Source organism: Cupressus sempervirens, chromosome 4, assembly GCF_028749045.1.
Source record: "Cupressus sempervirens isolate cs-2001-9-10 chromosome 4, ASM2874904v1, whole genome shotgun sequence".
NCBI lineage: Eukaryota > Viridiplantae > Streptophyta > Pinopsida > Cupressales > Cupressaceae > Cupressus > Cupressus sempervirens.
The window spans coordinates 193,758,189-193,771,290 of NC_143121.1; the positions used below are offsets into that span (position 1 = coordinate 193,758,189).

The window sequence follows — 13,102 nt, forward strand, 5'->3', positions numbered from 1 at the left end:
GTCTTCTTTGCCAGACTCGCTCTAAGATCTGAATTTTTAGTCTTCAAATCAGATTCTATTTTGCTAGGATCATTCTTCAAACTCAACTTTAAATTGGTAATCTTCAATTCATGCTTCAAGATCTTGTACTCTATTTTTAGTTTTGAATAATCATCATCACCAGTTTTAGATTTTGTAGTGCCTACCCCTGGTTCGCATTTTGAACTCTTTTAGGGTTAGTTTTATGTTGATGGTTAGCAACATTGTTTTAAGATTATCAGATATTGTGCTATGGATTTAGTTTATTATGTGATGAGATTACTTGGTACTTTACATTTCATGTATGTATGATGATTGTTTTCAGTGTTTGCAGTTATTAATGATGATTAGTAAGATGATTTATTATTATATGTATTTTTTAAAGGATACTTACCCCATACTTGCATGTGTATGGTGTGTGTGTTTGTTCTTATGTATGGCGTGTCTGATGTGGTTAAGGAAGGGAGCCGTAGTCACCTGCCATTGCCTATTTAGTTTAGTATTTATTGTGCTTGTACATGCATGATTTTTATACAGGTTGCAGATATCGGGTATCAACTTCTCTGAATTGCCAGGATGAGCATACCCTATCACATTATCTCAATGATAAGAGAGGGGAGATAAATTCTCAAGTCCAAATTCCAACCCTTTAAGCCATTTGTTCTAATTGAAAAATTAGGACAAGTATCCGAGTTGAGTACCTTCTGAATGCATCAGATGACGTAATTCGTGATTTAAACCCTTGGTTTGATTTTGTATGTATTTTGGCTATGATGGGTTTTCATATTTTTACCTTGAGTCTTTGATGTATTTTCTATTAATTAAGCCTAATTAAAAGATTTAATTAATGGTTCTATTTAATGGAAAATTAATATGGTATTTTAATATTTATTTTATTTAATTAATTAAGAAATTAATTAAATAAAATAATTAAATTTGAAGATAAAAGTTATAAGTTTAAATTTGGAATGTGACAATATTTATTTTAATAATAATATATTTGGAATTCATTTTTAAATAAATGACTAAATAATATTATTATTAAAGCTAATTAATATTTTAGCAATAAAGTTTTGAAAAATGAAATTTAAAAGTGGAAAATATATTTAAAATTATTAAAAGATTCTAGATTTTATGTGCTTAAAATATAAATATATTAAGATTGAAAAGTGGAATTATTAAAGTTAGTGCATGAGATTTAATAAATTAATTAATTAAATTAAAAAGAGTAAATTAAATATTATATTAATATTTGCTCACATAAGAGTTGAAAAATTCTCAAAAGTTGTCATGTAGACAACACAGGAGTTTGCACTCTAAGATTGCACTAGTTGTCTACACTTAGAAGTTAGCATTTTATTTTGAGCACATGGTGTCTACAACCTTAAGACTTGTCTAGAAGGTTGGAGAAGACTCATGCTTGGTTGTCATGGTTATCTTCTAGTTGTTTCTATAGACATTCTAGATGCATCTTAGAGGCCTTTAAATAGAGGCTCTCCTAGTGTATTTGGACAAGCTTAATGGAAGCTACAAGCTTCAAGCTAAAAATGGAAGCTTCAAGCTTATATGCTCATATTCTTCTTTATGCTCATATGCTCCTTCATACTCATATGTTTCTACATGCTCATATATATTTACATGCTCATATGCTTCTATATGCTTCCATGCTTCTTCTAGCACTTCTAGTCACTTGGAAGATTCGGTTGGCTTGGATCTTGGAGGAATTGCGAATGATGGAGAAGGAAGAGATTTTTCATGGATTTCTGAGGCATGGTGAATTAGCATCAGTGTCCAGGTGCACTCGTGATATTTTCATATTCTCTTTACACTATTCCTCTTCCTGTCTTCAACATGTTTGTTATATGCGTCTGAATACTCTCTGTGATTGAGTCTACAATTTGAAATTGGAATCTAGATATGTGTGTTATTTAGTTTAAAAGAAAATATTAGAAAAACCCTAAATTCAATTAAGGAGAAATAATTAGATATGAATCGGGTTTGGGTTCGAATTTATATTAAATTAGAAAGACAAGATTTGGAATTAAAATAGAAATTTTATGGTGAAAATTTAAATGATTAGATATAATCTTTCTATCAATTATATTTTTAGATGCGTATGAATAAACTCTTTTATGGTTAAATTTAGAGAACAATTATTTTAAGAGAAAATTCTTAATTCATCACAAATAGTCTTGTTGCTGCCCCTTGGATAGACCTGAACTCAGTCATTCATAACTTTTTATCGTGATCGAATTTATTCGATCGCTCTGGTCAAAATTGGCACAACTTGGCCCTCTCTAACATATTTCAATTTCAGTCCGATCCAACAGTTCATTAGGAAGATATGGCCCTCGTATTGAGACTGTTTTATTCAAGGATAGATATTTCTCCATTTCTCATAACCAAGAATTTTTTATGCTTAAACTTCACAAAAATAATATATCAAAGCATGGAATGAATTAAAGATATTATTGCAATCTTTCCGTATTAGAATCTTATTAATATGCATTAGTTTTATATAGTTTATTATCTAATCTAATTAAATCAAATTTAATTAAGATTAGTTAATAGTAGAAGAAGTGTAATTAATTATTAGTCAATCTAAGTAAATGAATTTTAAATATAGTTTATATAGTGGACTTTTTATAATGTATATTAAATACCATTTAATATATATTAAATAATTTAGAGATGGTAATTTAATATTACATTTTTAAATGAGGAGACTTTAATGATAATGGATTAAGATTTAATTGACATGGAGTCACTGTTATAACATTGTTATAATTTGAATTACTATGGTATTATTAATACGTTATATATTATTAACTAAATTATTGATATACCTTAATGGTATTAAGAGTTAACTAATGAAGTTTATGGAGGGATTCTCTAGATCGATTATTTATAGTTTTGATGAGTTTATTATTTATTAATATTTGTTGGGTCTAACAAACTATTAATAAATAATGGTTTAAATAGTTATCAATAAATTTGATTAGAGTTAATCTAGTGAAGATTATTTAATAATTGAAGTTTTGGATTTGGAGTATAATTGATTTTAATGGATATTCATTGAGTTGATGATATAACTATGTTATTAATAATGAAGTTGTGCGATATAGTTTTAATTGAAATGATTATCATTAATACGGGTTTGTTAAGGAAACATTAGTATTCATAAAAAGAATGACGAAGGTGGTCATTATAAATTTGTTAATAAGACTCTCAATATAGCTTGTTATTAAATATTAACAAGTTATTATTATTGAATTATTAATATGATCATTTGAGTATTGAATTATAGTTGACTTTCAACTTACAGAATTCTAGTTGGTTATTAGTCAACTGATATTAATTGGAACATTGCTATGGTTATGCAATTATTAATTAAATGAATTAATGAGAGTTAATTAGATTTAATTAATAATTAAGTTATGTAATAGAGATTTAATTGACATAATTCTTTTAACGAGATTTTAGATTATCTATATTGAAGTTGATAAGTCTTATGACTTTAGATATTATATGTGATGATAACGATTGAATTAAGAGGCTTAAATTTTAATAATATTTAATTAAGTCTTAATTAAGATTATTAGATGTTAATAGGTCATGGATAGTGTACCTATGTTAATGGATTGAAATAAATAAAGTTATCTTCTTCTTATTCGAAGTTTGATAATTAGTTCTTTTATCAATGAAAAATGATCCTTGATTTATGTTGAAAGTTGAAAGGTTAATCAATTAGAATATGGATCATAGTTAAATAAATAAAGCAATTTAATTAAAGGTCAATGATGATCAGTTTAGTGAATATTTATCCTTAAGTTATTCTTAGGATAATTCTTTCGGAAAACAAATGGGTTGACTTGTAGGTCAAATGATTAAACCTAGACACTTGAAAATATACTTGCAAAAAAAAAATTGGAAACCCCTACACATTATTCAACTATGTGAATTTAGTAAATCAAAACATGTGTTTGAATCATGAATTCTCTATGCTTCTTGTTTTGGATTTTTGGGTTGACTAGTGTTGACCTGTTCTAGGTTGTTACCAGACACTCGGGGGTTATGAGATGTGTTGGCATGTTGATCTTATTTGGTCTCGATCTTTATAAGCCCAACTATGGTTATGTGATCGTATGCTCTATGAAATGTTTGTATTTTTTCATCAGTCTTCATGTGTGAAGCTGAGATGTGTGTGTATGAGACACTTGAGCGAATCATTTTTGAGTCATCGATTAGTTATCCTTGGATTACTTTGTAGTCGTCATAATGGGACTAAAGTGTTGATTTATTTCTTGATGATGTCATGTTGTGACATGTTTTGACTCAACCATTTTGGAATCTTCGATCAGTATGATTTTGAGATATTCTTGGTTGCTTGTTGAGAACCAATAGATATGGTAATTTATTTTGAGATATACTTTGGTTATTGAGAACCAATCAATACTTATGATTATCAGTGATGCCTTCAGTTGCCAATAGAGAAATGTTGTGGTCATGATTTTCTATGGATGCTTTTTCCAAATGCTCATGGAGATTTGATGATTCTTATCTTGGAGATTTGATGATTCTTATTGTGGATATTTGATGCTTTTATCATGATTATTTGATGATTCTTTTTATGAATTATCTTTTGGTATTTTTACAATTGCTTGTACAAGACTGTGGTGATTTATGATTCCATGAGCTTAGGGTAGGTTATCTACTTGTAGTGTCAAGAAGTGGCTTGCAATAGGGGTCGGGGCCCTAAGTGGCTGCCAGGATAACTCATTGTAAGTTTGGTTAATAAGTGATAACATTTATACACTAAATGGGGATTAAATGAACCTAAAAAGATAATTGTTTTGGTTCTCGCCCATGCCTTGAGTGCTTGTACAGGCTAGGATGGGAGTAGTGAGAATGCATGGTTGCGACCTTGCATTCTTTAGTATGCCTCGTTAGTATGAGAGGATACTAATGGCCGCATGAGATCAGTATGGATCCGTGGAGTTTAGCTAACTACCAGGGTAACTTGTACGTGATAAATACGATGACACTTTCTTGCTTACAGAGTAGGTTTCCTACATGTCAATGTTGTGCCTCTGAGAATTAGATGTTAGATTTGTGTGATGGAACCTTTGAGTTAGTATACTTTTAGGATTCTTGGATTTATAGAGATTTATGCTTTGTGATTTTGGTAGCTTGTTTGGGACTTGAGATTATCTCCTTAGCACGGTGGGAGTGGACCACTTAAGTTCCACGCGGTCAGGTGGTAGTGTATTTTCCACTCTTATCATTTGAGATCTGTTTGAGACACCGTGGATGGAGTATTCTTGGTTGGTATTTATCTTCATTCTGTTCTTGGATCATTATGATAGATGATATACCTTGTGATGGATGTATTTTTTGGTATGTTTCTTATATTGATGATTTTCATATGTTAGATGATGGTATGCTATGTTTTACTTTGCATGTTAGTAGGATGTTTTAGGAGTGACATTCCTATTATGATAATACTGATGATCTCTTCAGTGCTTTGGAATGTTATGCATGGAGAGATGGCTAGGGTCCATGATGGTCTAATAGTGCTATTTACGGTTGGGAGGAACAGTACACTTAGTTATTTATGTTTGTGATATATGGTTATATTTTGTGATGGATGTTTATATCTTTTGCGATGATGTATCATGTTTGGTTTATGGTTTCATTTATGTAATTGCATCATGGATTAATATTGGATGATGATGTACTTTATTTACATGGATGATTATTGTTTTAAGCACTTTCATACCTTGTGACATGTACAGTGGATGATTGAGCAATCTAAAATGTAATTACTAAAAGGACACTTATGTATTGTTTAAGAACATTGGATATAACATTGCTAAGGATGTGATGTTAGATGAATAGTTAATTTAGATGTGATACAACGTTAAGGGATCTTTAAGAATGTAATTATGTTATGTTATGTTATGTGTACTTTTATTCGAATTGTTTCTATTGCTTTCGTAAATGTTATCAATGGTTTATATTTCATGTTTAAAAAAAAAAAAAGTTGTTTGGCAAACTTAGTGAAACTTTTTAGCTCCCTTGGTGGGGCATTACAGATTCAGTAGATTTAGGCTTGGATTTGAGATGTTCAATCTTGTCCTTTAGTTGTCCAATGTATACTTTGGAGTCTTCATATCTATCTTTCATCTTATCTCTTTCTCCAGTAAGGAGATAAATTTTTTCAAGTGCCTTTTCAAGGTTCTTCATCAATTATTCCATATCCATAGGGATCTTACTCAAGATGTTAAACCTCTTTTGAGTAACTATGCTCTTACACCAATTGTTAGAAATAGGGAATACTAAGAGGGGGGGTGAATCAATATTCTACAAACTTATATCACCAACTGGATATTATTAATTACTTTGAACCATGCATAAGAAAGTGAAAAGGTAATGTTGAACAATGATAATAACCATGAATAAAGAGAACTCATAATACCATATTTTGTTCACTAGGGAATCCCTAGCCAAGGGAAAACACCGGTGGGTATGATACCCACTAGATAATCTACTGATATATATGTTCCTTGCTAGAGGATGGATCTTGTTAGGAGTCAATGAGAAATTTTAGTATAGAGAGTCCCTATTAGGAGACTTTGAATCCCTGTTAGGAGATTCCAACCTTGTTAAGAGTTGTAGTATAGTAAATGCAAGAAAAGCTCACTACCCAAACATGCACTTCCAATTACAAGAAGAGCTCCCTACCCAAACAAGTAATTAGTCTTTAGGTATATAGGTGTTGTATCTTCTTTCTTGACTAATCTCTAATCTTAGCTCGATCTCGGATCACAAAATTAGGTTCTCAAAACTTCGCATATATCACTTCACATAAAGTTTGCATATCACTTATTATAATGCATTTGCACTCTTATTTTCACAAGATGTCCTTCACACAAATACCATGCATTTTCACAAATTGCTTCTAGGTCAACTAAGACCATAATATACTTTTCCAACTCAGAGTAAATGATGTAGGAGCATCTAGAGGTATAAGGGCAATCCTGTGTCACTCAAAAAAAAAATGTACTTAGACTTAGTTTTTGTTTCATGTGTTTTCATTTCTGGATACCCATTTGGGTCAAATAAAGGTTCCAACTCTCACAATTCCACTATCAGTGTTCTAGGATAGAGTATTTGAACACCTTGAGATACGTGTAAATGCCAAAAAAATAGGAGTATGTAATTGAGCCATCATTTTGGTGAACTAGGATGTTTAAATTGGCTAGATGAATGTAATTGCAATTTAGAGCATTCCAGAAAAAGAATCAGATCAAAAGGCCCCATGGTTTGAAAGTTATCACAATTTTTTAGTTTTTGGAGACCTCCTAAGAATGCTTCAAAGTCAGGATATGGGGCATTAAAAGACCTTGGAAAAGGTCAAAAAATGGGGGATGAGCGAAGCTGGTCCATAGGGCTATAGAGCACTTCGAGAGCTTTTCAAAAATGTAAATGGTTCATCAATCAAAACAACGATTCAAAAGTTATGCCTCTCAAAAGTTCGGTTACCATTTTTGGATTCTTCTAGATTTGCACCAACTTCTAACGCGGCTTCTGGAGCCTTCTACTTGGTCGGTGGATGCCTACAAGAACTTTCTAAAATTTACTCCTCGTCCTTAACCCTCTGGGGTCTATTTAAGGACATTTTTGGTATTGTAAATGGTAGTTCGAAGTGGAATTTGAGAGGAGGTACCAAAAGGAGAAATTATCTCCAGTTTTGTGCTATTGTAAGCCCTTAGGGCATGTTTTGAAGTCTATTTTCTCTGTACTGAATGTACTAGCTTATTTTCATAGTTAATACAATTTCTCTTTTCCTGTTGTGTCCATTCTATGCTTGGGTTGTGTCCCCATCAGTCAAAATCTAGGATGTCAGCCCTAATTGGTCAAGTAATTATTTGGTAAACAAAATAATTCCTTTCCTTTAATTTTGATGTTTTGTTCCAATGAAAAAATGTGAATATCTCTTTTCCTTACTATCTATAACTTAATGTTTGAGGTTATACACGTCATCATCAATATGTATATTGTCTCCATCTAACTTCTCTAGTCATAATATGACGTTAGAAATATTTTACATATAAAATAATGTACTATTGTAAACCAATTTCATACTTAGACAATTTTCTTAGTACCAAAAGCTAAGTATATTTATTTTCAAGGTTTAGTACAAGTATGTGCATCATGTATTTCCATTAATGATAACAATTACATCACTACATATAACCAATTGTCAACATGGAAGCTGCCCCCCAAACCCCTTGAGCGAGCTTAATATGGAAGGAGCTTCAGCTTGGAATGTCGACCCAATTGTGGGTCAATTTGAAAATTCCAAAGTTTGGGCTAGGATGAATATGATGTGGCATCCACCCTCACTCCTAGCTCAAGCTAAACTTTGATGGTTCGATAGTGTTGGGTAGCACTGCCTTAGGAGGTATCCTTCATAACAGTATGGGAAATATGGTTGTTGCCTACACAAGAAACTATGGAGAGGGCTCTAACGATGAAGTTGAAGCACTGGTGCTTCTTTGGGAGCTAAGAATTGGGAGAGTTAAGGGTGTCAATAAGCTAGCTATTGAGGGAGACTCAATGTTAATCATTAAGGTTTCTAAGTGAGAAGGAAAAAGCAACTGGTCAATTAAAGTTATAATTGAGGAAATTTGAAAGTTGATGGAAGATTTTGAAGAGATCCATGTAGCCCATATATATCATGAGGGAAATGGTGTAGTGGATGGACTAGCTAAATTTGGCCATAGTGTCACAGGCCTTGTGGAATGGGATGACATCAAAATGTTGTCATAATCAACTCAAGTTGTAATGGAAAGGGAGTGTACCTTAATTAATTCCATATGAATAACCAAACTGTGTGGCAAGCCTTCTTTTCTCCACCTAGGCGTATGAATAGGACGCTTCATAAAGGTAGTTTTTGGCATGATTGTTTACTAATTTGCATTGTGATTTTGGTTTCTGTGAACATTATTTACTATTGTAAAAGGATACAGAGGGAAGATTTGGAAAAATGCAATGAATGATCTAATAATGTTCAAAATGACAAGTTAATGAATTCTCACACAAGATATAATTGGCAACAGTCATTTGGGGAAGGAAAGAGAACACTCACACATACCGAGAAGAGTGGTTTTTGTTTTTCAGGAAACATAGTGGACGTATGATGGTCATGCAATGCCTTTTAATTTTATTTGTTGAGGTTCTTCAATTTATATCCATCAACAGCAAAACCTACAATAAGGTTATGTCATCTGATGAATTAGTGGTTAATCTGTGTGATAGTATGTGAAATAGCAATTGAATAGAACTAGCGGGTGAGGAAGATAGCATTTTTAGCAGTGAGGCAAAAATGGTGCACTTATAGGAAGGTGGCCATTTACAGTATATGGAGGGTATGGTGAAGCACGATGAGGTTATATCAATGCAGTTCTTCTAGACTTGGAAGGGTAGGAAGGTGACTGTTAATGGCATGAGCTTCGATATTTTGGAAGAAACCATTACAAGGGCTAGTGAAATTTTGATGGAAGGAAAGAACTGGCAAAGGAAAGAAAAGGTCAATGCGGAAGCTAGCTTATGAAAATTCTTCAAAGGCAAAGAGGAATCAAAGAGAATGCATGGTGGGTTTTCTTGGGCTACCCTTCCTAAGCCCTGGGACACCATCTATTATGCCATCATGTGGTACATCACCTTAGAGGACCATTTCTAGGTACTATACTACTACCATTTCCCCATCCTAAATCATTTTAGTAATCTTGACCACATCTCCTTCCTATTTCTATTACTGCATTCGTTGGAGGATGGTATTCTTAAGGCAAGTAGGAAACATGAGGAGGGGAAAACCTTTGACTTCATCCACTAGGGGCTAATGAATAAACTTTATACCTAGCATCTTACCCTAAATCCACCGCTTTTGATTAATCCCCTTGCCTGTGTCACCCCCCAAGCCTCCCTTGACCCTGGCCCTAGTCCTAGCCACCAAGAAGTTTAAGAAACCCTTAACCCTGATGTCAAGATTGAACCAGAGGTTAAAATAAGCCTGATTGAGTCAACTTTGAACACTAGGCATGGTAATCAAAGTGCTAAGAGGTCCAGTAAATGCCTCCAAATGAAAAAATTTAAGTCCCCCCCACATGCATGATTCCAGTTTCAATTCCTTCAAAAGTGATATTAAACCTACTAAAAAGAAGAGAATGCTTCAAGACAAAAAAAACCTACCCCAGGCCCTATAAGTCCCTCCCATGTCTCTGACACTCCCAAGGCTACCCTAGCTAGGAGTTGGGGGGATGATATTACCTCCCTGAGAATAGAAACTCACAAAGGTGCTGGGAAGAAGAGCAAGCATAGTCATAGCAAGGTGAGACTAGAAAGGCTAGAGAATTCCATGAGGGACCTGGCCAACAACCAAACTACTATCTATAAGAGGTTTGAAATTTCTATCGAGGTCATGCGCTCTGTGGCCACCACCCTTTATTTTCTACAAGAAAACAAAGAGGGAAAGGACCTGGACAAAGTCACTAAGACCACTCATTCCATCTATGGGTTCTTGGCTGAGGATTGGTTAAAAATCATCCTAGACAAACTGATTAAAGTGAAAGGTGAGGAAAGGGACAAGGATGTGCCTGAGAAGGAGGATAGCCATAGGTTTGAAAAGGGCAGCTAGCCCTGTGTCTTTTCTTATTTTACTAGTTTATGATTATGCCTGTGAACTTGGTACCCCACGGGGTCTTTATGTTTATGTCATTTAAGAGGACTCATAGCAACAATTTTTGTAAAGGTTGTTATTTTATTTTATAGTCTATTATGCATATTAGTTTAAAGATTGCTAGTATTGTTAAGCTAACTATGAACATATATTGTAAAATGAGGTTTAATGTTGGTATTGGTTAGTTAACAGGGAGGTTACGTTTGATTATTTATTAAGCCTTTTTGTACTTCGAGGTCAGCCCCCCATCTTGTTGGATGCTATCAATTACTTAAAGAGATATATAATTAAAAATTAAAAATTAAAAATGATTAAAATAAAAATAATAAAAATAGTTTTTTAAAATTATTGATTTCTATAATTTTTTAAAATTATCTATATACACCTTTTTTTTGAAATTACAATTTACATACCTTTTGAAAAATACACAATTACATACTTTAAAAAAAATAAATTATAAATTAAAAACATTAAATAAAAAATTACAAATATAAATTCTACTAAAAATATACTATTTCAATTATCAAATGAGTCGTTGTCTATAATTAAAAATACATATTTCATTCTTTGACATAAGCTAAAGAGCAACTAAATTTAAATTGTAAAAAAATGATTATTTTTAATAATATAACATCACCTAAAGTTATAAAGAAAGAACATCGATGAAGAATATGTGACAAATTAATAATTGAAAAAATAATAAAATGTGTCAAAATATAAATTATTTTTTAATTTAAATATTTTAAAAATCATAAGTTTATCATTAGAAAATTTGTTTCAATAGATATAATTAAAAGTGATAGCTTCTATTATGAAATGTAACTTTTTAGTTTCAAATAGATGGAAATTTCTTAGTGCAATCTATAAAAGTGAGAGAATGATAAACAAAAGTTTATGCATATTATGATTTTGTTTTTATTGAATGTAAGATAAAAATTTCTTTATTTTATCTAAGAATTGATAATTGAATTTGTTTTGGTTTTAAAAGAGAATCTATTTTTTATATAAAAACATTACTGTTTACTGTTCAAAATTTGTAAGCTTGTATTTATTTTCTTCCAACTCTAAAATACATAATAATAAGGAAAAAACTTAAATGCAGTCTTTAAATATATTTTGATCTTCCTAAATATTATTCAAATTTATTTTATTGTATAACAAGCTAATATTTTAAGAAGAAGAAAAATTGCAAGTCTTATGTTAGTTCACAATAACAATATTCAAGCTTTATTTACAATTAACCAAATTATTTAAATCCAATCTAGAAAGTCACTTAAACTCATTCTTGTACATAAAATAAATTAAAATAGGTGAGTGACAAGCAACAATCTCCATTCAATTCTCCTACAATTGCTCCATCTGCAACAAACCAATTTTATTAACTACACAAATCATTTTAAAAATAAATTAAAATAATTTCTCAAATATTGTACAAATCTAACTTCCATCTTTTAGATGGTATTATAGGGAGCAATTGAAACTATCAAGAAGATAAAAGAAAACAACATAAGAAAAAGTCATTTTCATACTTATCATGAATGCAAGAACCTAATGCAAGTTCTAAAACATGTAAAACATTATATAGAAATATAGGAACCTAGAAAATTGAGAAACCTCTTGAAAGAAAAGAAATATTAGAGACTTGCACCTAACAAAAATAATGATAAAAGGAAAGTATGAGAAGAATGAAATTAATTTTTTAGAAACTTCTAAGAAATTATTTTTGATCGAAAAATTAATTTGAAAATTTAAAAAATGAGTCTTAAAACATTTCATCAAAAAATAAAATCTATGACCAAAGGTCACACATAAAGTCTATCGGCTTAACTACCTTTTGCACGTTTTTGTGATTGCAATAGTGAGTTGATAGGAAGCAATATGTTACAATTGTTAACCTAAGGAATATATAACACACCTATAGACAATATAATGCCACATACATGTGTGTGTGTGTGTGTGTGTGTGTGTGTGTGTGTGTGTGTGTGTGTGTGTGTGTGTGTGTGTGTGTGTGTGTGTGTGTGTGTGTGTGTGTGTGTGTGTGTGTGTGCGCGTGCGTGCGTGCGTGCGTGCGTGATATATACATAATACATTCAATACATCATTTGGGTTGAAAAGTAAGCAACCAAACAAATAAATGATATTTTAAAATCTACTATAGGGAACTTTAAAATATATGTTTACAAAGCTAGAAAAATCTATTGGAGAATAAGATAGTTTTTAGATTTGGAAATGTCCACAACTTTCCAAGGAAATGTGCACTCATTTATCTTGCCTATTTTTAAAATTCATATAATCTAAATTTAAAATATTAAAAATTAATAAACAATTTCCTCCAAAAAT

At 31.5% G+C, this 13,102-nt stretch overlaps 1 protein-coding gene across 1 annotated transcript in view; it reads left to right on the forward strand.

Moving 5' to 3' along the window:
* Positions 1-1,751: 1,751 nt before the first annotated feature.
* Positions 1,752-13,102, forward strand: part of LOC149560649 (vacuolar-sorting receptor 1-like) — an 80,435-nt gene continuing 69,084 nt past the window's right edge. The window contains exon 1 of the mRNA XM_089827656.1: positions 1,752-1,813. Coding sequence (XP_089683782.1) covers positions 1,752-1,813 — 62 coding nt within the window. The remainder of the gene's footprint in view (positions 1,814-13,102) is intronic.